Here is a 22,921-nt window from a genome sequence, read left to right as displayed (position 1 = left end):
GAAAAACTAACAACATGTTAAACGTTTATGTAAAAACATTTATTATTTATGTATTAACATTTCTTACATTTTTTTTTCTTTTCCTTTTTTTTCGTTAATAATTACATTATGATCTGTTTCGAACATCTTTTTTCTTTTTATACAAAGTGTATGCCAACTCGACAGTGAAGGTGCTTTCGATTTGATTTTTTGCGCAACCAGTGCAATATGGAAGATTTATTTCCATACAATGTTGTTACGTGTTTTTTTTTTGTTTTTTTTTTTTCCACACCAAGTGTGCAAAGTTCAGCTTGTGAGTACGAAAAAGTTAAGCCCACCACACACCACTTTCTTTTGAATTGCAAAATAATTTATCACCGTCTGGTTGATATTAATACTTTTACACACTAAAGGCTTGTAATACTCATATTACTTGATTGCTCAAATTCATATTTTTGTACTGCAACAGCTTTTGAGATCTTACGTGTTTCTACTTGTGTGCAACAATATAAAATTGCACCAATGATTTTGGGTACTGACTGGAAATACATATTTTTTTCTGATTAGGTTTTAAAAATCTGCTTCAAACTATAAAGCATTTATCGATTTAAATAATTGAAAATAAATATATTATGCACATGATATCGTCAATTCTATTAACGTGGTGTTTTGAACTTTTCACACTTGTGTTTGAAAAATAGTTAACGCAAAAATGCGTTCACACCAATTATTTTCCACACTCACGATTGTTACCCACTTAGGCGATGGTTTATACACTGGTGGAAAATATACGTTTGTTTTGCGCACTAGTAACGTAAATTATCGTTGACCAATTCTATACTATTTCACGTGTTTATAATGAATTTCACACAACAATTTAATGAACATTTTACAAGGGTGCATCATTTTTCAACTATCTTACAGTATAATTTTGTTTTTGTTTTTTTATTTTTTTTATTTATTTTTTTTTTATTATTTTTTTCAATTTCATCACATTTAAATATCGCACTAAAAACGTGACTGCCGTAATCGAGGCAAGCCTTTTTTTAATATCAACGTGAGCATATGTGAGTTACTAGGAATAAGTGCTACAAGTCACCTGATGACTTGCGTTTTATAGCTCAATTAAAATCTTGCTCAACACTTTAATTTAAAGTCGGTAAGTTTAACAATCGTAATGATTTTCCTTTTGTTTTCCTGCTGTTGAAAAACTATAGAAAGTTAAATTAATGTTAAATGGAAAATGTTAGGTCGGTGGAAAAATTTAAACGATCTGTAGCAGATAATTTTGTATGTATAAAAACAGATACATGTATCATTAGTACACTGTCAATAAATGAAATAGTTCAGCAAAAAAAAAACAAATCCGAGAAGGCGGAGAAGGCGGGATTTCGCATGTACATAGGTACGAGTATAGCAATAAAAGAGAGATAACACATCATCATGGCTCAAAAATAGAGGAAAGAAAATGAACAAACGGTTCGGTCGAGTAGAGTTCAACAAAGGCAGTGCCGCAACCTTTTTTATTCCTTCCCCTTTTAAAACTTTTACATTTTAACGCTTTCCCCATCGACAAACCCAACGCGAAATTGTTTTTATTAATCGTAAGTCTATCGTTTTAATCGTACTGGCACGACGAGGACAAGTAGCTGCAACAATAGCACAGGCACATAAACTTGGGCAATTTCACCTAAGCCAGAGTTTTAGTCTAAGTGCATCCACACCGTTGAGATAGTAACGAAACAGCCGTTTGTCCCGGACGAAACCGAGATTTTCGTACAACCGCAGTGCTTGGTGGTTTGTTATCTCAGTTTCGAGCACGACCTCGTCTGCATCGTCCTCGATCATCGCCTGGATTGCTCGTCTTACTAAATTCGAACCAATTTTGCGTTTTCGATACTTCACATCTACGGCCAGCATGGCGATGTAGCCACGCTTTATCACTTTTCTGTGGAGATCTAGTTTACACACTATAGCACCTATACACTCCTTGCCATCCATTGCCTGTAAAAATAAAATTATTTATCATGTATACATTTAATACACTAGTTGAATTATAATTTTAAAATTAAATACGATACAAAATTTTTTTTTATCACTAGTTTATGTAAAAAAAAAAAAAAAAAATCATTCATTAAAATAATACAATAGGTTTTAGATGAAAAAATATTTATCATCTGACGTAAGATGCGGTCATTGAGGGATATTTAAACATTCAAATTTTTAAGTACATTAACTATAAAGCTTGATAAGTTATAAATTTAAAAACAGTTTAAAATCCAAATGATTAATTTGAACAAAATAAATCATCAAGCACAAGAAAAAAATACGTGATGGAAAAATATATGTAGCAAACACAAACTCTCACCAGAAAGCACAGTTTTGGCCAATTGTGAATGAAATATCTGTAGGTGTATATAGAATATGGTTCACTCAAGTCCTTCTGTATGACTTTCATAATGTCTGGCATCTGAAGTTCACTAGTGTAGCTAACGTATTCTATTTCAAAGCTTATGCTGGCGTGCGACGTGTCCTCCTGCAGTTTACCTGAAAAATATTTGATATCATATCAAATGTAATGAAGAAAACTGAACGAAACTCAACACTGTAAGCCACTCACCTAGTGGCTGACTGTTATGACTAGTTTCAAGGCAATTGGACTCTGGACCAGTGAGTCCAGGGGATTGATGAGCTGGTGTGTCTGAATCAGACGGTGAGTCGCAGCTACCGTTTGTCTGTTGGTGACAGGTACCGTTGGTCCGCTGTTTCGCCTCGTCGCTGTTGCTGCAGGCCACCGCGAGGCTCAGCCTGGACTTGATGTCCTTGGCCACGAGCTCGGTGTCCTGCAGACTGACTGGCTTGACCTTGACAGTCGACTGGCCCGACGGCAAATTGCTGTCGAGCTCCATCCCTCGGGGCCCGAGAGTTGCTCTCTCCGAGCTCAAAGCTCAGCTGTCGGTCCAGCTGCTCCTGCTTTCGCTGAGCTCCGATACGCCGTCAAGGCCAAAGGGCAAAAGAGCTGAGAGTCCGTGCTGCTGGGGGCGAGGAGAACAGAGATGCATTTAATAAGTCGACGACGGCGGCCGTGGGACCAGCAGAAAAGCTGCTCTCTCTCTCTCGAATTATTTCTGATTATGCTGGCACTTGATTGTTTTTCACTCTCTTGTAGCTGTTCTCTGCGCTTCCTCGTGTCAACCTTCCTCTCTTCTGGTAGACTGATCTCGATACTGAAGCACATGCACGCACTAGAATTATATATCCTTATACACTTAGTACCCGGGTAAAAGGCATCAGCAGCAGAATCACACTCGTCTTCAACGAGAAAAACGACAGGTTGGCCTGGCCCGACACGGCCAACCTCAACTGCTGATGACTGGACGATGGCCAGCCAACACCATATTGGACATGTATGTATACATGTGTTCGCGCGAGAGACAAAAAAAAGAGAAAAAAAGATCAAGCTGTACTTGTATTACTCTGTTATACAGGTATATATTTTTCCCCGCAAGTATACATGTGCATTGTGCAGCAGTGTTTCTATACGAATACTCACACCCTCCCACATACAGCTTGAGTACACTCTGCTTCAAAATATCAGTAACCAAAATATCATCCCAAATTTTTCCCGTAGGTATTATATATACACTTCCTCGCTCCTCCGTCCGTCCTCCTCAAGTCCTCAGTCTCTTTTCAATCTCATATCACTTTATCACACACCATGCGCTTTATCTTTCTTTTTCTCTCTCGCAGAACGCAGACTGTACCGGGATATATGTGTGTATGAATGAGCACAAGAGAGCGCGCTGCAAGTTTTGGAGAGCAGCCTCAAAAATGCGCGAACAAAAAAATGGATCGAAAAATTTAGAAAAGTACCTCACACTTTTTCGCTACAATCGTCATTGTGTACAAAACACTGTTTCAACAATTTTTTAAAGTTACAAATAAAACAATTAATTTTAAATGGACACCCGACGTACTGTTTTAATGAAAAACTTTTGTCAAAAATCCTTCGCAGTTTTGAAGATTTTACTTCTGCTATGTCACGTGGTGTGTTTGTTTTCGTGTGGGTGGATCGGTGGATAGATGAGCCGATTTAAATCGATACATCACTATCGTGTACATCGATATCTATCGCTCGTATCGTTGCTATAGATCGGGGGTGTATTCCGCAAATGCTGCCAGCAGTTAAGTTACGTAGGTCGTGGTAACGCCGCATGGTCGGGCAGCGCTAGCGTCAACCTGTACTAACTGTCGGTGGGTTCCGCATGTCAACAAACTTTGATATTTTTTACTGTTTTCGCTCCCATGCCATCTGATATTTCGGAGTTTGTTGACATGCGGAACCCACCGACAGTTAGTACAGGTTGACGCTAGCGCTACCCGACCATGCGGCGTTACCACGACCTACGTAACTTAACTGCTGGCAGCATTTGCGGAATACACCCATAGTCCGCAGGCTAAGTATACGTCCTTAACCGCCTTTTTCACTAACGTTTAGAATAATGATTGAGACAATCAATGATTGTATCATGAGTTTTTGTATAAAGTTCAATTTATACAAATAAGTTGGTAAATATAGGCACACATGATTAATATTTAGACATTTTAAGCTGTATAAATATATAACATAGATTCCAAATATGCATTATTACCGCTGGAATATGCTAACAAAACCAAATATCCGTCTTTCTCACCCAGCAAAATAATAGGTATCTGTATAATCCTGTATCAATTTATTGCACACATGCGAAATGTTCAATGACAGTAAACAATGACATAATTTCAAACTTTACTTTTAACTCTTCATTTCACACGTAATTTTACAATGCAATTGATAAATTATTATTCATACAAAAGTATTAATATTCTTATAGGAGGTCGATTTTCAGGCAAAAGATTATTTGTAAACTTGCCGTAAACAGCACAGCCAATGTCAACTTTTTATTTTCTATCTACACAACTAGTTGCGGCTGGTTTTAGCGTTTCAGATTTCTAAACTAAAAAGTGGCCCTAAAATTCTGAAGGAAAGCTTTAGATATTTTAGGCCCTAGAGCCATGTTGTCAATTATAAACCAGCCGCAACTTATTTGACAGATACAAAATAAAAATTCAACATTTTCTGTGCTGTTTGCGGCAAGTTTACAATTTATCTATTACTCGAAAGTATAAATATATAGGAGGTCAATATTCGTATAAAACATACACTGCAAACTTGCCGCAAGTAGCACAAACATCGTTAATTATTTATTTTGTATCTATTTCAAGAGTTGCGGCTGGTTTATGAGTGACTAAATGGCTCTAGGGCTAAGCTGCCTAAAGCTCTCCTTCAGAATTTCAGAAGCAATTTTTGGCCAAAAAAATCACGACCGCTAGATGGCGCTGATCCTAATGATTATAACTACTTATAGTAGAGCCATTTAATCAATTATAAACCAGCCGCAACTCTTGAAATAGATACAAAATAAATAATTAACGATGTTTGTGCTACTTGCGGCAAGTTTGCAGTGTATGTTTTACACCAATATCGACCTCCCTTATATTTACACTTTCGGGTAATAGATAAATTGTAAACTTGCCGCAAACATCACAATCATCGTTAATTATTTATTTTGTATCTATTTCAATAGCTGCGGCTGGTTTATAAGTGATTAAACGGCTCTAGGGCTAAGCTGCCTAAAGCTCTCCATCAGAATTTCAGAAGCAATTTTTGGCAAAAAAAAATCACTACCGCTAGATGGCGCTGATCCAAATGATTATTACTATACTTATACTAGAGCCATTTAATCATTTATAAACCAGCCGCAACTAATTTGATAAATACAAAATAAAAAGTGAACATTGCTCGCACTGTTGGCGGCAAGTTTACAATTTATCTTTTACCCGAAAGTGTAAATATAAGGGAGGTCGATATTGGTGTAAAACATACACTGCAAACTTGCCGCAAGTAGCACAAACATCGTTAATTATTTATTTTGTATCTATTTCAAGAGTTGCGGCTGGTTTATAAGTGATTAAATGGCTCTAGAGCTAAGCTGCCTAAAGCTCTCCTTCAGAATTTCAGAAGCAATTTTTGGCCAAAAAAATCACGACCGCTAGATGGCGCTGATCCTAATGATTATAACTACTTATAGTAGAGCCATTTAATCAATTATAAACCAGCCGCAACTCTTGAAATAGATACAAAATAAATAATTAACGATGTTTGTGCTACTTGCGGCAAGTTTGCAGTGTATGTTTTACACCAATATCGACCTCCCTTATATTTACACTTTCGGGTAATAGATAAATTGTAAACTTGCCGCAAACATCACAATCATCGTTAATTATTTATTTTGTATCTATTTCAATAGTTGCGGCTGGTTTATAAGTGATAAAACGGCTCTAGGGCTAAGCTGCCTAAAGCTCTCCATCAGAATTTCAGAAGCAATTTTTGGCCAAAAAAATCACTACCGCTAGATGGCGCTGATCCGAATGATTATTACTATACTTATACTAGAGCCATTTAATCATTTATAAATCAGCCGCAACTAATTTGATAAATATAAAATAAAAAGTTAACATTTTTCGCACTATTGGCGGCAAGTTTACAATTTATCTATTACCTTAAAGTGTAAATATAAGGGAGGTCGATATTCGTATAAAACATACACTGCAAACTTGCCGCAAGTAGCACAATTATCTTTAACTATTTATTTTGTATCTACAAAATTAGTTGCGGCTGGTTTATAATTGATTAAATGGCTCTACTATAAGTAGTTATAATCATTAGGATCAGCGCCATCTAGCGGTCGTGATTTTTTTGGCCAAAAATTGCTTCTGAAATTCTGAAGGAGAGCTTTAGGCAGCTTAGCCCTAGAGCCATTTAGTCACTTATAAACCAGCCGCAACTCTTGAAATAGATACAAAATAAATAATTAACGATGTTTGTGCTACTTGCGGCAAGTTTGCAGTGTATGTTTTATACGAATATTAACCTCCTATATATTTATACTTTCGAGTAATAGATAAATTGTAAACTTGCCGCAAACAGCACAGAAAATGTTGAATTTTCATTTTGTATCTGTCAAATAAGTTGCGGCTGGTTTATAATTGACAACATGGCTCTAGGGCTTAAAATATCTAAAGCTTTCCTTCAGAATTTTAGGGCCACTTTTTAGTTTAGAAATCTGAAACGCTAAAACCAGCCGCAACTAGTTGTGTAGATAGAAAATAAAAAGTTGACATTGGCTGTGCTGTTTACGGCAAGTTTACAAATAATCTTTTGCCTGAAAATCGACCTCCTATAAGAATATTAATACTTTTGTATGAATAATAATTTATCAATTGCATTGTAAAATTACGTGTGAAATGAAGAGTTAAAAGTAAAGTTTGAAATTATGTCATTGTTTACTGTCATTGAACATTTCGCATGTGTGCAATAAATTGATACAGGATTATACAGATACCTATTATTTTGCTGGGCCAGCATTTGCGGAATACACCCCGGGTCGAGGTTTGGGTAGAGGGTAGGGGGGTCGTACATAACCTACCAATTTAGGAGTTAAGGAGTTTAGAGGCTTTGGACACGTGCGTGTTTATTATACATATTTAAACAACTATATTTTTTATGAACAAAACGTTGGTAACACGCATGGTGATTATAATGAATCATAACAAGTTTTAATAGTTCAAACCATGATTTGAACTTTGAGTACAGAATTTCGTGCCGTGAATCGGTATACTTAATATAGGGATACAAAGTGTGTCTGAGTAAGTAATCAGCAAAAAGTTCAGAAACGAGTGAGCAACTTATACCTACAAACAAAGCCACTGGGGCATTCCAAGCTTTTATGTTGACAGGTACATTTATATTAATTTTGCTTAAGTACATCAACCTGATGGCACACCTTAGATTAAGTTTAATCATCACCATCGACATTGATTTGTTTAAAAAATATTGTTACAACGCTACTAGAACAATGTCAATTTGAGGATGTGAATATCCAGTAATTTTTGTAAAACAGGTTTTAAGTAGAACGTAATTGTAGCTGTACAATCGAGTTTTACACGCCCACTTGTAAGATTGATTTTTATAAACTTATAACGAGTACAGACTATTTTTTTATCAAAAAAAAATAAATAAAAATAATGATTGCCGTTCTTTTTTAAAGATTTTACTATAAAACTTTATCAGTATTCTTTAACACTTAAAAAAATAATGCTATCGAAACAATAAAGCTTTACATTTATATTGCATTATTGCAAACTCTTGCATTGTTTTTTATTACATAACTAATTTGTAGTGTATTTTGAGTATAACACCTAGTATAGAACCTTAAAATTTGTTCCCTCCAAGCAATATAATTATAAATATGGATACACGTCTATAAATACGATTAGGTATTTGAACACTATACAAACATATTTCACAATCACACATACTTTGGAAAAGGAAATATCAATAACTTATAAAATTTAAGAAAAATATAAAACCTTGAAGTGATAATGATTTTTATGACAAAATAATACCTAAAGAATGTTTCCAAATTAGTTTTTTATAGAATCAAACAGATATACTTCAATTGATGAATCAGTTAAAATGAATTTTTTTTACCAAGATTCTAAAGATAGATTCTGCAAACTTTTTTAGTTTTGTTGACGCTTTTAAAGCTCTCCTGAAATTTCTTTGATTATTTTTAAATCAAGGTTGTGCAAGTGCCCATGCATATTTTGATTAGTCAAGTTTCACTTGAATGTCAAGCTCATCCATTGCAATACTCATTCTGCTGAGAGATGCAAACCTACCAATATCTAAGGGACTTGAGCTAATTGTTCTTTATTTTTAAATTTTTTTCTGTACTTAATCTTCAACTTATCGAAATAATAAGTAATAATTCTTTAAAAAATCTTTTGTGTTGTGTTTGCAAATTATTTGTTTTAATTCTTTTTTAAAGTGTTAAAAATGTGATGATCTTATCAAATTTTAATTCTGATCCAGTTTGTATATTAACTTATTATTTAGGTAAGTACTTCCTATTATTAAAACCAAAAACTTACACACTTGCTCTGTAAGGAAAAAAATATCTGAATCATCTTTATAAATAATAATACCTGTACATGTACAACCTTTCATTTTTAATTTTTTTATTTTACAAGAAATTCTCATAAAAACCATGTCTCAAGGGCTTGGATGATTTTTTATGTTTCAGGATGTCTTTTCCAACTAAAGAAGATCGAACAGTTTGCTGGGAAAATAGAGATTTATATTGGAATTGCCTGGATGAAAAAAAATCCGAGGATCTTTGCAAAGAATTTAGAAAAAAATATGAAAAACTTTGTCCATCTCAATGGGTATAAAACTTTATCTACGAAAATCTCAATGGAAAAGAGTCATAATTGATAATTTAAATGCATTTGTAGGTGAAGCATTTTGATAGAAAACGAGAATACTTAATATTTAAGGATCGATTGGAAAAAGAGGGGTATGTTCCAGAATTTCCAAAGAAGGAAAAACAGTGATTATTTATTAACTTTAAGTTTCTTGTTAATAATGCCGTTAATTATAAGCATTTATCTAATTTAGTCGTGCTAATAAAAAGCTTTGAAAAATCAATTTGCTTCTCTTGTCTAGACCTCACTCCTAAAACATAACCTTTTCTTCAATCATCAGAAAATCATTTTCTTTACTCATTTTTTAAGGTAAGGAATCATTTTGTGATTCACTGAAAAACTAATTTGGAAGCTTTTGCCCTAAAACTTGTTTAATCTCGTAGGCTCGTGGATTTTTTTTTTCGATTTTAAACATTGTTCAAGTGTTTTGGTGTACTTGCATCATAAAATTGAATTTCCTTGATTTACAGGATTGTTAAAGACAATGAAAACAAAGATTTATGTTCTTCTGATTTAACACCTCGAAGAAGATCGTTTTACACGTTTCCATCTCCAAGGCCCAACATCTAAGATTAAAAGAAAATTCATTAATGATATAAAGTTAATTTTTATACAAAATGTTGACAATGAGTCGTATTTATGAAATTTCGTGAAGGTAAAATGTCAAAAATCAATTTCCTACACTTACAGTCACAGATAACGGTACAAATTATTTCGTCTTTTTTTCAGATATTTTAAAAAATAATTATGGAGCCGGTTCACTTGCCCATGCACAAAAGCAAGACCACCAAAGCAAGCGTAAAGATAAAGGATGCAGAGGACATTGCAATTTTTAGCTCCAAAAATAATTTAATGAATTTGGAATCGTTACGAGTTAGTAATTTTTATTGCTTGAAATATTTATTAGATACTTGTTACTTAATATCGTCTTAATAAATTCGAATACAGACCTCTAAAAATACCTGGTTTTACGAAGAAAAAAAAAGAATTATTTTCCAATCCTATGTAGGAATAAAAAAATTGTATATCTCAACGATATATTTCTATTTTTTTAAATAAAAGTTTTCACTTATTTTCATCATTTTGTAACATAGTCTTCATGATTATTCAAACGTAAATGGAATGATTATATTATGGTCATTAAATTCGTTATTTGCAATCAATGTACTGGTTTTTTTTTTTACTTTATTTTTTTCGTGAAAATTTGGTTTGAAAAAAAAAAAAAAAAAAAAAAAAAAAAAAAAAAAAAAAAAATACAGTTACAAAGTTTCATACATCTCTTTCAGAAAATAATAAGCATATCGTCATCAGAGAAAAATGGCAAAGCGCTGGAAAATGAAAGCGAGGCTGCTCCAAAGTGGCAAACCGTCATGGCCGACCTGTTGCACGAGCTGTGCACGAACGAGAAATCGGGAAACGAGACCGTACTGCTGGCAGCCCATGCTTACCTATCGCTCCGACGAGCACTGGAGCCTGCGACCGACTTCGAGATGGTTCTGAGCAGCTACTTGGATTTGAACTCCAGCCAGATAATCGACTTCAAAAGGATCTTCCTCGTTAACAACGTCGAGCTGTTTAGGCTAACAATAAGCCATGGATTTCTGCAAGCCAACATCCGCGCTAACGTGCACCAGTTTCAAGTGTACCGCTCGATATTGAAGATCGTCCAGCCTCACTGCATCAGCTACACTCATTACACGTACTTCGCTTTCAAAATCCTTCAGATGTGGATGCTGAGGTCGTCGGCGGTGGGTCTCTGGTCGGGAGACAGCACGGAGTTCGAGGCAGTGCTCGAGCCGTTATTGTTCTCCAACTGGGACAACGCGATCTGCAAGCAGAACGTCGTCGGTCTGTTCTCTGCCTACCTGGCCGTCGTCAAGGACAAGCACGAAGATTACCTGCCTTACCTGTTTCACAGCTGTGTCGAGAGGATATCGTGGTGTCACGTCACCAAGTACACGATACTCGCGGAAATCTGCAGTGCCATGGACTGCGTGCAGCTAATCACCGAGGCCAAGTTTGTTTCGAATTTATTCAACAGTCTGACCGTCAGTCACTTGTGCAACGCCAGCACTAAGGTTTACTCAGTCATTAGCAACAAGTTATCGATGAACGTGTGGCAAGCAGTATTTGGCGACCAGCTCAAGAATTACGTTACGACTTGGGAGGCCGAGTAAGACTTTATTATCTACTTTATCCACATTTCGACTGATCGAAACAAATGAACAACGAACCCATATCTTTGGTTTCAGAAAAAAGTATAGCAGCCTGCAGGTGTTGTGCAAACGCTGGATCGAACCCATAATAAAGATCCACCGAGAAATTCTGCCGTTCCTCCTGGAGTGCTGTGACGAACAGAGCGTACTGTTTCGATCGCACTTGCTGCGGATCGCGAAAAAGTGCGGCATAGTATTTCCACGCGAACACCAAAAAGATGACGTTGACTTAAGGCTTCTAAACCACGAGGAAGAGTCCGTAAGACTGAATGCGTTTGCAGCGCATTGCTATGCTGTGGGAGCAGTGAGCCTTCAAACGGACTTGGTAGAAAACTTTGCAGTGTCTGCAGTCAAGCATTTCTTGTTCAGCAACGCGACAGCTTCAACGACGTATCTGAGAGAGGGAAGCTTCAATTACTTCAAGATATTTTTATCCAACTTGCTTAGACAAGCCTGCTTGCGAAAGGACTCAACCGAAGCCGTCTCCTTTTTGGAGTGGCTGCACGAGTTCGAGCTCGATTGTGTCGAAATTGGTTCCTGCTACCAGCGCAAGATTTTCGGGCTGCAACTGTACAAGATCACACTGCAATTTTTACAGAGTAACGATTGCACGGATCCCATTGTGCTGAAGGATCCGCATTTTAGGGAGGCTATCAAGTACGGGCCACTGTTGAAAAAGGAGATGGAGGATCGCCAGAAGTGGAAGTTTACCAGTAAGAAGAGCGTCGTTTTGCTTTTTAAGCTCGTTTTAGATCCTGCATCCGATGTTAGAGGGTGCGCGACTTCGATTATCATTGACTTTTTTGATGCGAGCGTTATCACAGATTCAGAAAAAAAGGTGAGGAATTTTTTTTTCTTCCTTTTTTTTTTCACTAGTGCTCAAACGAGATGTATACATTACTGATGTTTTTAGATACTTTTTGTAACAGCCCTAAACAAGTGTAATTCGCATAAATTTTTCGAAACGGAGAGCGGCGCTTATCTGTTTAAAATTTTGACTATGTGGTACCCCCTAAGCAAAATCAACGCAGACAGCTTGAAATTCGAAGAGAATTGCAAACCGCACTCTCCAATAAGAGAATTTTACAGCTACACGAGATTTTTGCTCAAAGAAGCGATGCAGCAGTTGATTCTGGCGAAAAAAGATATTTTAAAGGCTGCCACGCAAAATGCACCGTTTTATGGAATCGTTTGTGCCCTCCTGATGATCGGACTTGACAATGGACCAGAGTGCCATTTCATGAACTCAAACTTTTTAGAAGAAATCCTTAACATGGCTGAAGGAGCTGTAAAAATTTTTTTAATCACTTTTTCAGTAAAATCGTCAAACTTGGGTAATTTTCATTTTAGTCAATAATCACAAGTATTGTGGAAAAAACGTAAAAATTATGAAAATCATGTGTAAAATTACAGAACACTCGTCGTCGTTCAAAGAAATGAGTTTAGCAATCGATGAAGCAATTAAAAATAGCGAAATTAATTACGAGTTCGACGAACTTGCTCTGTCTCCTGCCCAGCAATCAATAATTACCTGTGTCTGGAGATCCTTGAAAGTATGTATTGATTCACTAGCGAATAAAATAAAATTCAGAACAAACAAAAATTAATAGAAACATTATGAAATTTTCTTGCTAAGATACTTTGCGAGTTAGCCGTGGCAATAGCAAAAAACGAGCTCGCGACGGACTCCACGGTGCGTCGAGCTGTAGATCTTATCGTAATGGTATCGGTAAAGTGCCGACACAAGGGTGCCATAGAGTCAGCAGGAGTAGCGATTGCCAGTTTAACCAGGTATAATTGTTAAATTACGAGAGAAAAAAACCAAATCCAGTCAAGCAAAACTCACAAGTATTTCATTTTTTTCCAGACATCTCTGCAAAAAACAAAGAAACGTAGAGCTGCTGGAAAATCACCTCAAGAGGCTTTTGAGCGACAACTTTTCACTGAGCATCAATCTAACGCGTAGGGGGGCTGGCCTTACAATACTCTTTCACAAGATGGTCGCCAGTGATATACGTCCAGACCGCCCACTGCTCCACCTTGCTGTTAACTCATTGTTGCAGTTCCTGAAAAAAAGGCTAACGTCAACATTATCGACAAGTAGCAGAGCAGATGAGCTCAGCTGTAGGGACAGCTGTAAATACGACGAGCCGTGCGCCATGCAGCTTCACTTTCTTAAGAGCCTCGTTGCCGATCGACAACTTTATCCTCAGCTCAGTCAGTATCTCGAGCAGATTTGCCTCGTTTGCTTCGAGTACATACCGTCACAAGTCTTCACGATACGGTATACATGGTTGCTCTATTAGTCTTTTTTTTATATACATATATACATATGTGATAAATTCTATAAAAAATTTAAGTTTAAAAGAAACCCCGAAAATTGGAAAAAATCTTTTTCGAAACGCACTTCTGGAATAAGGTTTTATGTTCATCATTCCATAGGAATATAGAAAAATTAAAGAACATGATATAAATGAGATGTGACAGGCTTATTTGAACTTTTTCAGTTTTTTCATAAATTTTGCTCCTGTTCCATAAAAAATTTGCAATTTTTCCAATTTTGGAATTGTAGGATTGCTTACAAAAAAAAAATTATTCTAAACATTAAATACGTATGTTTAGTGTTTTTTCCCTCTTAACTCTGTAATTTCTAAATTAAAAAAAAAAAAAGTAAATTCTATACATTCTACGAATAAACCAACTTTCGGTCAAATGAAATTATATTTTTATACCTTTTATATTTATTCAATAGATTTGCACGAAAATGTTTACTTAAAACGTAATGTGAACCCTCTTCAGGGATCAGATGCTTCCACAGTTGACAGCCATAATTTACTTTTTAAGTACTAATAGTTATAGAGATATCGCCCACCAACTCTCACCTTTTCACCTTTTTTAATACAATTTATTATACAGCCATAACAGATGAGTTATCCTGCACAAACAGGCGTACATAATTGAGACCTAAAAAATAAATTAGACTATAAAATTTAAATTGGCGTCTTGAAAAAACACTCAGGCCCCTTTGGTGTATTACCTCTGGTACTTTTAATTTTAATCTTTCTTCTTTAGTCCTTACAAATACAATGAGAAATTTTCGCAATCCTCACACATTCGTTCATCAAAAATTGCATTGCTTCAGCTAACATTTAGCTAATTTCAGCTAGTAATTTTATTATTCGTTTCTTCTCTCGCTCTCTTTCCTCGTTTTATTTAGGATATGTAAGTAATGTTAACAAGAGTTTCATAGCATTGCGAATTATCCGCAATCATTAGTGAGTCCGAACGGTATTCGCATAAAGTGCCAAAGTCTCGATTCGGCATTGAAAAGGCGACGTACTTCCTACTCGCGATCTCCATTGGAACCTGCATTTAAAGATTTTCGGGCAATTGGAAAGTCACTATTTTCTCGCCAAAATATTTAACCTTCCTAAAACTCTTTGATCCTAGATTTTTTTCATTTTCATACGTTTAGCCCTATCCAAAGGGTCACCGTCACGTCAAACAATTCAGATTTCTTTTAATGGCATTAATTCTTATCAATTCAGTCTCTTGAGTTACGTGTGATGATATTCATCAAATTGTTGACATATGATAGAAAGCTAATGCCAGAAATTAATTTAAGTTCCTTAGACAGTAAATCCAACGACAAGTTCCAGCAATTATAGGGCAAAGAACAGAGCCCTTTGAATAATTTAAAATTAGAAGGAAGCCGTTTTTTTAGGCAGTTAGGACGTAAGAAGTAGCTCTATCTCATTTCTTATAGGCAGCAAATGGTGTCCTCAATCGATTGTCCATATGTAAATTAGTACTGTAATATTTCGAAGTAGTATACCTATGCTCCATTGACATTGAAACGCCTAAACTTTCAACCTCACCCTCGTATCCTCTTTAGACATTTATAAATAATAATAATAATGCTCGAACTACATTCCAGTGCTAAAAAATTTCCGAGATCGTGAAACTACAATTCCTTGAAGTAAAAACTTACCAAACTTATTGCGTTTGATTCATTTGAAGTTTTTCCTATATCGGTTAAAAAATAGATTATTTAGTAGAAACATAGTACAAGTTGTTACCGGTCATAGTGGGTGCAACAAGCACACGGCAAAGTTAAATACAGGACTATCTCAACCTGCATGTTTTCCCTCATTTTTCGCTTATCTTATCAAAAGGGTTTTAATTTTTTCCAATCGTTTAAAAAAAGTTAACTGCCAAAAAAACACTTAAACAATGGAAGTGTATTGGACTCATAATCTACTTGAAAAATGTTTAGCAAGTCGCAATATTAAGCATCCAATAAATTTAACCATTACTAAGCCATCAATTACGGGTTTTGTATGGCAAAGGTGAATTTATCGTGATTCTCAACATACGTTGACCAGACTCAAGCATTTTATGATTCTTATCCTGTCCCACCGCTTAAAGAAAATTTAATTGTCGCAGAACACTCGTCCTATGAAAGCGTACTAGGCCAATAACCTGTTTGAAATATATTATTTATTAAATTTATCTATTACACTGCCCATTTGATTCCGTAAATTTTATTAATTTTCCACTAAATACTCGTGTGATGGAAGCGTACTAGGCCCATAACCTGTTTAATATGCATAAATTATTAAATTTACCTATTATCCTGCCCATTTGCTTGCACAAATTCCATTAATTTTCCACGAAATACTCGTACAATGGAAGCGTACTAGGCCCATAACCTGTTTAAAATGTATTAATTATTAAATTTACCTATTTTCCTGCCCATTTGCTTGCACAAATTCCATTAATTTTCCACGAAATACTCGTACAATGGAAGCGTACTAGGCCCATAACCTGTTTAAAATGTATTAATTATTAAATTTACCTATTTTCCTGCCCATTTGCTTGCACAAATTCCATTAATTTCCCACGAAATACTCGTACAATGGAAGCGTACTAGGCCCATAACCTGTTTGAAATATATTATTTATTAAATTTATCTATTACACTGCCCATTTGATTCCGTAAATTTTATTAATTTTCCACTAAATACTCGTGTGATGGAAGCGTACTAGGCCCATAACCTGTTTAATATGCATAAATTATTAAATTTACCTATTATCCTGCCCATTTGCTTGCACAAATTCCATTAATTTTCCACGAAATACTCGTACGATGGAAGCGTACTAGGCCCATAACCTGTTTAAAATGCATAAATTATCAAATTTACCTACTGTCCTGCTCATTTGCTTGCATAAATTGCATTGATTTTACACGAAATACCCGTACAATGGAAGCGTACTAGGCCCATAACCTGTTTAAAATGCATAAATTATTAAATTTACCTATTATCCTGCCCATTTGCTTGCACAAATTCCATTAATTTTCCACGAAATACTCGTACAATGGAAGCGTACTAGGCCCATAACCTGTTTAAAATGTATTAATTATTAAATTTACCTATTTTCCTGCCCATTTGCTTGCACAAATTCCATTAATTTTCCACGAAATACTCGTACAATGGAAGCGTACTAGGCCCATAACCTGTTTAAAATGTATTAATTATTAAATTTACCTATTTTCCTGCCCATTTGCTTGCACAAATTCCATTAATTTTCCACGAAATACCCATACAATGGAAGCGTACTAGGCCCATAACCTGTTTAAAATGTATTAATTATTAAATTTACCTATTGTCCTGCCCATTTGCTTGCATAAATTGTATTAATTTTCCACGAAATACTCATACAATGGAAGCGTACTAGGCCCGTAACCTGTTTAAAATATATTAAAGGAGGCGCAAGATTTAGCATCAGAAGAATTATCCAGTATCAAGTCATATGACAGGTTGAACATGGAATTGAATAACAAATTTACCTGGTTATTATACTGCTCTATTGTTTATATTAAATTAAATTAATTTTCCACAAAACACTCATAAAATGAAAGCGTACTAGGCCCATAACCTGTTTAATAAAATTGAAGATATAAGATTTAGCATCAAAAAATGTATCTAAATCATTTTACAAGTTGGGCATGTAATATGGTTAAAATTTACGTGGTTATCATCCTGCTCTATTGTTTATGTAAAATTGAATTTATTTCACACAAAACACTCGTACAGTAAAAATATACTAGGTTCATAACTTGTCCCTAAACTATTCAGCAAGGCACAAGACTCGCTAAGTCTTGGTAAGGGCGTTTCCGTCCCGCTGCTGTAATATCTGAAAACCCTTATCGATATTCCTTGTAAAAAATCCTGGCCAAGGGGCCTGTTTTTTTAAGTTTACATCCTTTTATGTATACCGATGAAGTAATTTTTTGAAAGATGTAAGTGAAGTAAGGTTATGAATCAGAGATAGGATTAATACCCTCTGTAAATAGGTGGTAGAGGGCATCCGTAAAAATTAATTAGTTTTTGACTAGGAAAATAGAATGTACGTGTGAGAAAATATTAGTTTTGGATAACTAATTTTGTCTACATATGTATATATTTCAAGCCATTAAAAAAAAATTTTTCAAAATTCTTATTAGTCACATTTACTTACATCTAAAATATATGAAAATTTTAATTTCAATTTTTTAATTTTCGAAAATCGATTTTTTTCCTTTTTCGGGAATAACTCTTGTAAATATTAAGACATCAATCTAAAATATGAAAAAAAACACGGCGGTTTATCAATCATTTTAAAAATCGTTAATTTCTATCAGTACTAGACTTAAAGTGTTCAATGAAAAATGTTTGTCATTGCTTTGATTTTCGAACACTTTTTGTTCTTTTTTTATTGGAAAATTTACTCATCACCTTCAATTGTGTAATAGTTATGTTTCGTAATGAAGGCATTTTTTTGTTATTAATAATACATTTTTTGACAAAACAATGCCGTAAAAATATTATGTAAAATTAGAGAATTAAAAAAAAACTTGTTATCAGTGACCATAATTTATATAGTAATTTTAATCTAGTCAAGGCGAAATTTATAATGAAAAACAAATGTTTCAATTATAAATAAAGTGATAACGTTATAAATAAATCTGTTTTATACATAAAATGTATCGTTATTAGTGAAAGTGTTAAAAAGTTATGTGCGTTAGCAGACGTTTTTTTACTTAATTATATTTATACGTGATGTTTGATATTAATAAATGTTATTTTGCAAAATTTTATTTTTTGTTTTATTGATAACTAATATAAAAATATTGACAAAATCATGCTTTATAGCAAATATTAGAAAAAAAAATTTTTTTTCGTGGCATACTCTCAAGAATCCTGATACCATGAATGGGTACAGGCATCGTCTTCTACTAAACCTGGTTCGAAGACAATATGTTTTTCTCGCAATTTTTTTTTAATTTTCATCCTGAAAAAAAGGTGGTAATTAATCCAATCGTAACTCAGCTCAAAACATACTCAAAACTGTTGATAAATGTAGAAATTTTCGAGTTGTTCTTAGAAAATCAAAAACCTTTATCCCGAAAGCCTGACTCAGTAAAATTTTTTCCAATTCTCGGGTCCCCTGAAATTACCCTAAATACCAAACAATAAAACAAAAAAAAAACTCGACTGACTCCACGACCATGCGCAGAAACGCGAGTTTCCAGCTCTTCGGTGCAATAGCAATGCGGCTGGTCGGCCAAAACACCGGGGCGCGAGAAGTCGACTTTGCCTACGGCTTCTCCATCAACCACTTCGCGTCGCACTTCCCGCAATTGGCCGGCTACGTGCTTCTCAGCCTTCAAAAGGCAGCCTGCTCCGACGGCGACTGGCAAAGCACCACCAGCGTCATCCACATTCTAGCCCTGCTCTCAAAGATGTTCTACGCCGGCTGCGAACTCGTCGACGGCGCCGCGCAGACCTACGTCCGGCACATTCGCAGCTGCCTGTGGCTCTTCCTCGGCAGTCCCGTGGCCTGCGTACGGAGCCTGGCCGCGAGGAGCCTCGCCGCCACCACGGGCCGATCAGAGCTCGAATCGAAGATCAGCCGGCTCGAAAACACTCGGTACCGGCAGCCGGCCGGCTTCAACCGGCTAAACGGCGAGCTCCTCGCGCTCGAGTGCCTGCACGAGCGACTGGCCGAAGAGCTACGGAGCACGAGTGTTAGGCACTCGAAGAGTAAGTCCCCAAGCGAAGTGCGACGTAATCTCGAACTCAACTCCGAGACTGAGCTCATGTGGCGGCTCTGGAGCCGCAGGTACACTGTTGAGAGATCCCGGCTCTGCTACTCCATCGAAGCCCAACTGCTGAGACTGTCGCGCGAGTTTAAGATCGTCATGAGGGAGGAGGCAGCGATGACAACGAGAACCAAGACTACCGCGGATGAGGGATCCAGCAGCGGCCTCTTCGACGTCAATTTGGTCGAGGAGAGGACAAAGCCGGGCTTCTTCGACTTTGTGGACGAGCTGGTGAAGCTGTTCGTCAACCGCATTTCCTGCCGGAGCGAGGACCCGGCCTCGATCAAATCGATCCTTGGTGCCGGGTGTGTCGATCTCGGGGTCAGTTTTACGAGGTACGCGACCAGCCACAGCCGGGGCCTTCTGATGGCGTGCGTCGACTTCGCCCTGGAGAACTTCGACACGAGCCATCAGCACCTGCTCGAGGCGATAAACGCTTACGCCAACGAGTCCATACGGAGCATAATGCGTAGCGGGCTGGCAGAGTTCCAGTACCTCGACATATCCAAGCTGAAGAGCTTCGCGTCGAGGCTCGAGGCTACGTTCACCCGGACGTCACATCTATCGGAACTACTGGTCTTTGTGCACGTGCTCTCCCTCCGCAACTCTGGGAGCTACGACTTCTTCGAGGACTTGATATCATGCGTCTCCAAGGAGAAAGTCACCCTGGCGAGCTACTTTGGGCAGCCAGAAGCCGTCAGGCAGTTGGTGGCCAAGGCCCTGGAGGTTCTGTTGTACAACTTTGACCGGCTAAACTCCAGGAGTAGGCTCGTGCCGTACTTGGCTTCGCTGGTGCTGCTGAAAGACGAGGTGGACTCCATCCGAGAAGCCATCCGTGACAGCGTCGTCGACAAAGTGATCTTGGAGTTGGAGCTGTCGAAGACGAGGGTCATGGACGAGCTCGTCTGTTATATTTTACTGCTCAACGCTGCATCCGAGAAAACAGTGCTGGGTGCAGATCTTTCGCGCTCCGAGCTCGTTGGCCTTTTCAACAGGTACCTGTCCACGATTGAGCTTCACTCTGGCGCGATCGACATAGAGAATCCGTTCGACGACGACAATATAACTCCTTACAATGAGGACTCGAAACTCATTAATTTCGTAGTGCTTTGCGCGCAACAAAAAGTTTCCAAAGATATTCTTGTAGGTTTGGAGGGAACACTGGGGGGTATTAGCGATATGGTTTTTTATACCAAGAATCAATTGATTGAAACGATGAACATAAATTTCGACAATCTTCAGGATTTCTTGAACATCAAGAACGATGTGTACTTGGCTCGTAAGTTGCAAGTCGTGAGTGAAGTCTATTTGAAATAAGATCAAACTGCTATTATAAATAATTTTTTTTAAATTTATTATCGTTACTATAAATAAATGCTATACAGTGATGTAAAATTTTTTACAATCAAATAGGTATGTAAGTTCCAAAGTCAATGATGAGAAAAGCAGTCACAGAATCAGATGCTGCACATTTAATGAGTGACTTCGTTTTATTCTGTTGTTATTATTAATTTGTTAAAAAAATAGATAAATATATGTATTCGTAATCATTGAACCGTTTATTTAAAAACATTTGTATTTTTTTTTCTTTTTTACTTAACAGTCTGCACTTGGATAAAAACATTGTTTTATAAATGTACTTTTACGTATGCGACTAACTTAAAAACGAGCGCTAATGCGTGATGGGGAAAAAAAAATCTGGTGGTGTATTTTATTTATAGTACTGTAAAAAATGGTAGCCTAAGCCACGGCGCATTTGTTATAATCAATGATTTTAAAATGCAATAATGCTCAAATGATGCTTGTTTTCAAAAGTCATTGTTTTAAAATACTATTTACATTACTGATGCATTCCAAAAATTCTTACACATAAATTATTTTCTAAAATAAATTTTCAGTACAACTGTGTAAGCTGTTATAATTTATTATTTGTTCGTTCAATGGATAGAACACAAGTAACGCTCTGTACGCGACACCATGAGTAGTTTTTCTTTACAATGGCAACATCAAAAATCCGCCAACGTTCTGACATTTTAATGTTTCATGACAATAAAATTCATTTTACAGCTTAAAATTATCTTGGGTTCATTTATTTTACAGGTCTGTATAAAATTTAAAATTTGCACCCTATTTAATGTGTACATTGTATGTTACCTTGTTTTTTATATCTTTTTTATAAATATCCTTCGAAAATCAATGCGACAAAATAAATGTCATTAAAAATACACGTTGAGCTAGGAAGAATTATAGATTTTACTATAAAATTTATTAATTAAAATGAAAACTATTAATTTATTGCGTTTTTCAATTGCTTTATGGTTTTTAAATAAAATATGTATTACAATTGACAAAAACACTCTTTTAATAAGTAAAATACGATACTCGATAACTCAACTTTCATGGTAAGTATTTCAAATTTTTTTGGAAGATTTTTTTCTAAAGTTTACATGTAGACAAACTTCATACCTTGGCAAAGGACCCGAATTCAAAGTTGAGTCACGTACGTAAGACTTGGCATATCTTCATCAAAGTGGGTCAGTCTCAAAAGGGCTCCTTAATTCACGACTCAAATTTGAATTTGGGCACAAACAAAATAAACACATACGTACTACGTTAGGAAATATAAATGATCCCAGACTACCAATAAATATACGATTTTAAAGGTTTTTTCTTTCTTAGATGCACAATGTGCTGAAGAATTTAAATTTAATTTCATCGGGAAAAAGCTTACATTACCTGAAATCGACGCTACAGGATTAAGATATTCATTAAAAGAAATAACGCCAGAAAGTATCATACAATGTTCAAATATATAACCTGATGTAGTTAAAAGTTCAGATGAATAATTGATTTCGTCAATTATTTTAAAACAAGAAAACAGAAAAAATTTCCGAAATCAAATATCTATACCACATTGTAATATTTTGGCCAATAATTAGGCGTTATTGAATCAGACAAGAGCATCAACATCAATTGCTTATAACTCTGCTTTATTAATCCGTCATGAATTTTTCACGTCAATAAACACAATTGATTGGTTTACGTATACATTACACATACATAACAAAGATTAACCTCGTGTGTATATACATATTTTTGTATGCTAATGGCGTACAGATTTACGCATTCAAACTTTTGGAAGTTACTTTCTCCTTAACTGTACGTTTTTAGTCAATAACTGAACTTTACGAGAAAGTACTACACAACTCCAT

The 22,921-nt window shown here is 36.0% G+C and overlaps 3 protein-coding genes across 5 annotated transcripts; 2 read left to right on the top strand and 1 right to left on the bottom strand.

Moving 5' to 3' along the window:
- Positions 1–17: 17 nt before the first annotated feature.
- On the bottom strand, positions 18–3,462 carry LOC106646329 (N-alpha-acetyltransferase 30). The gene is made up of 4 exons (XM_089590220.1): positions 3,447–3,462; positions 2,600–3,224; positions 2,348–2,526; positions 18–1,983 (listed from the first exon to the last, which is right to left on the bottom strand). The coding sequence occupies exons 2-4, from the start codon at positions 2,886–2,888 to the stop codon at positions 1,666–1,668; spliced, it is 786 nt and encodes a 261-aa protein (XP_089446346.1). The 5' UTR covers positions 2,889–3,224; positions 3,447–3,462; the 3' UTR covers positions 18–1,665.
- Positions 3,463–7,477: 4,015 nt separating this feature from the next.
- On the top strand, positions 7,478–9,918 carry LOC106646330 (cytochrome c oxidase assembly factor 6 homolog). 3 transcript variants are annotated; one of them, XM_014362370.2, is made up of 4 exons: positions 7,478–7,818; positions 9,168–9,309; positions 9,379–9,440; positions 9,819–9,918. In XM_014362370.2, exons 2-4 carry the CDS (start codon positions 9,169–9,171, stop codon positions 9,916–9,918), a joined length of 303 nt encoding a protein of 100 aa, XP_014217856.1. In that variant the 5' UTR covers positions 7,478–7,818; position 9,168. The 3 variants fall into 3 exon arrangements, with proteins under 3 accessions (XP_014217856.1, XP_089446347.1, XP_014217857.1); XM_089590221.1 differs by having other exon boundaries at positions 9,142–9,309; XM_014362371.2 differs by lacking the exon at positions 7,478–7,818 and adding an exon at positions 8,857–8,980.
- An 11-nt stretch (positions 9,919–9,929) lies between these two features.
- Positions 9,930–21,935, top strand: LOC106646699 (uncharacterized). The gene is made up of 9 exons (XM_089590218.1): positions 9,930–10,003; positions 10,078–10,221; positions 10,635–11,521; positions 11,601–12,402; positions 12,478–12,898; positions 12,978–13,117; positions 13,201–13,355; positions 13,432–13,848; positions 19,124–21,935. The coding sequence occupies exons 2-9, from the start codon at positions 10,096–10,098 to the stop codon at positions 21,024–21,026; spliced, it is 4,851 nt and encodes a 1,616-aa protein (XP_089446344.1). The 5' UTR covers positions 9,930–10,003; positions 10,078–10,095; the 3' UTR covers positions 21,027–21,935.
- The last annotated feature ends 986 nt before the right edge of the window (positions 21,936–22,921 follow it).

This window comes from Copidosoma floridanum, unplaced genomic scaffold (genome assembly GCF_036245765.1).
Source record: "Copidosoma floridanum isolate Cflo_tuat_1 unplaced genomic scaffold, Cflo_Japanese_pri ptg000012l, whole genome shotgun sequence".
NCBI lineage: Eukaryota > Metazoa > Arthropoda > Insecta > Hymenoptera > Encyrtidae > Copidosoma > Copidosoma floridanum.
This window is presented reverse-complemented; position numbering and strand designations above follow the sequence as displayed.

Bases quoted from the DNA above. Each gene is read 5' to 3' on its own strand.
- LOC106646329 (XM_089590220.1), bottom strand. From the start codon at position 2,888: ATGGAGCTCGACAGCAATTTGCCGTCGGGCCAGTCGACTGTCAAGGTC. The intron at 2,527-2,599 runs GTGAGTGGCTTA...AATATTTTTCAG, and splicing joins TCATAACAGTCAGCCACTAG to GTAAACTGCAGGAGGACACG. The intron at 1,984-2,347 runs GTGAGAGTTTGT...TTATTTTTACAG, and splicing joins GGCCAAAACTGTGCTTTCTG to GCAATGGATGGCAAGGAGTG.
- LOC106646330 (XM_014362370.2), top strand. From the start codon at position 9,169: ATGTCTTTTCCAACTAAAGAAGATCGAACAGTTTGCTGGGAAAATAGA. The intron at 9,310-9,378 runs GTATAAAACTTT...ATGCATTTGTAG, and splicing joins AACTTTGTCCATCTCAATGG to GTGAAGCATTTTGATAGAAA. The intron at 9,441-9,818 runs GTATGTTCCAGA...CTTGATTTACAG, and splicing joins GATCGATTGGAAAAAGAGGG to GATTGTTAAAGACAATGAAA.
- LOC106646699 (XM_089590218.1), top strand. From the start codon at position 10,096: ATGGAGCCGGTTCACTTGCCCATGCACAAAAGCAAGACCACCAAAGCA. The intron at 13,118-13,200 runs GTATGTATTGAT...TTTCTTGCTAAG, and splicing joins GTGTCTGGAGATCCTTGAAA to ATACTTTGCGAGTTAGCCGT. The intron at 13,356-13,431 runs GTATAATTGTTA...ATTTTTTTCCAG, and splicing joins GCGATTGCCAGTTTAACCAG to ACATCTCTGCAAAAAACAAA.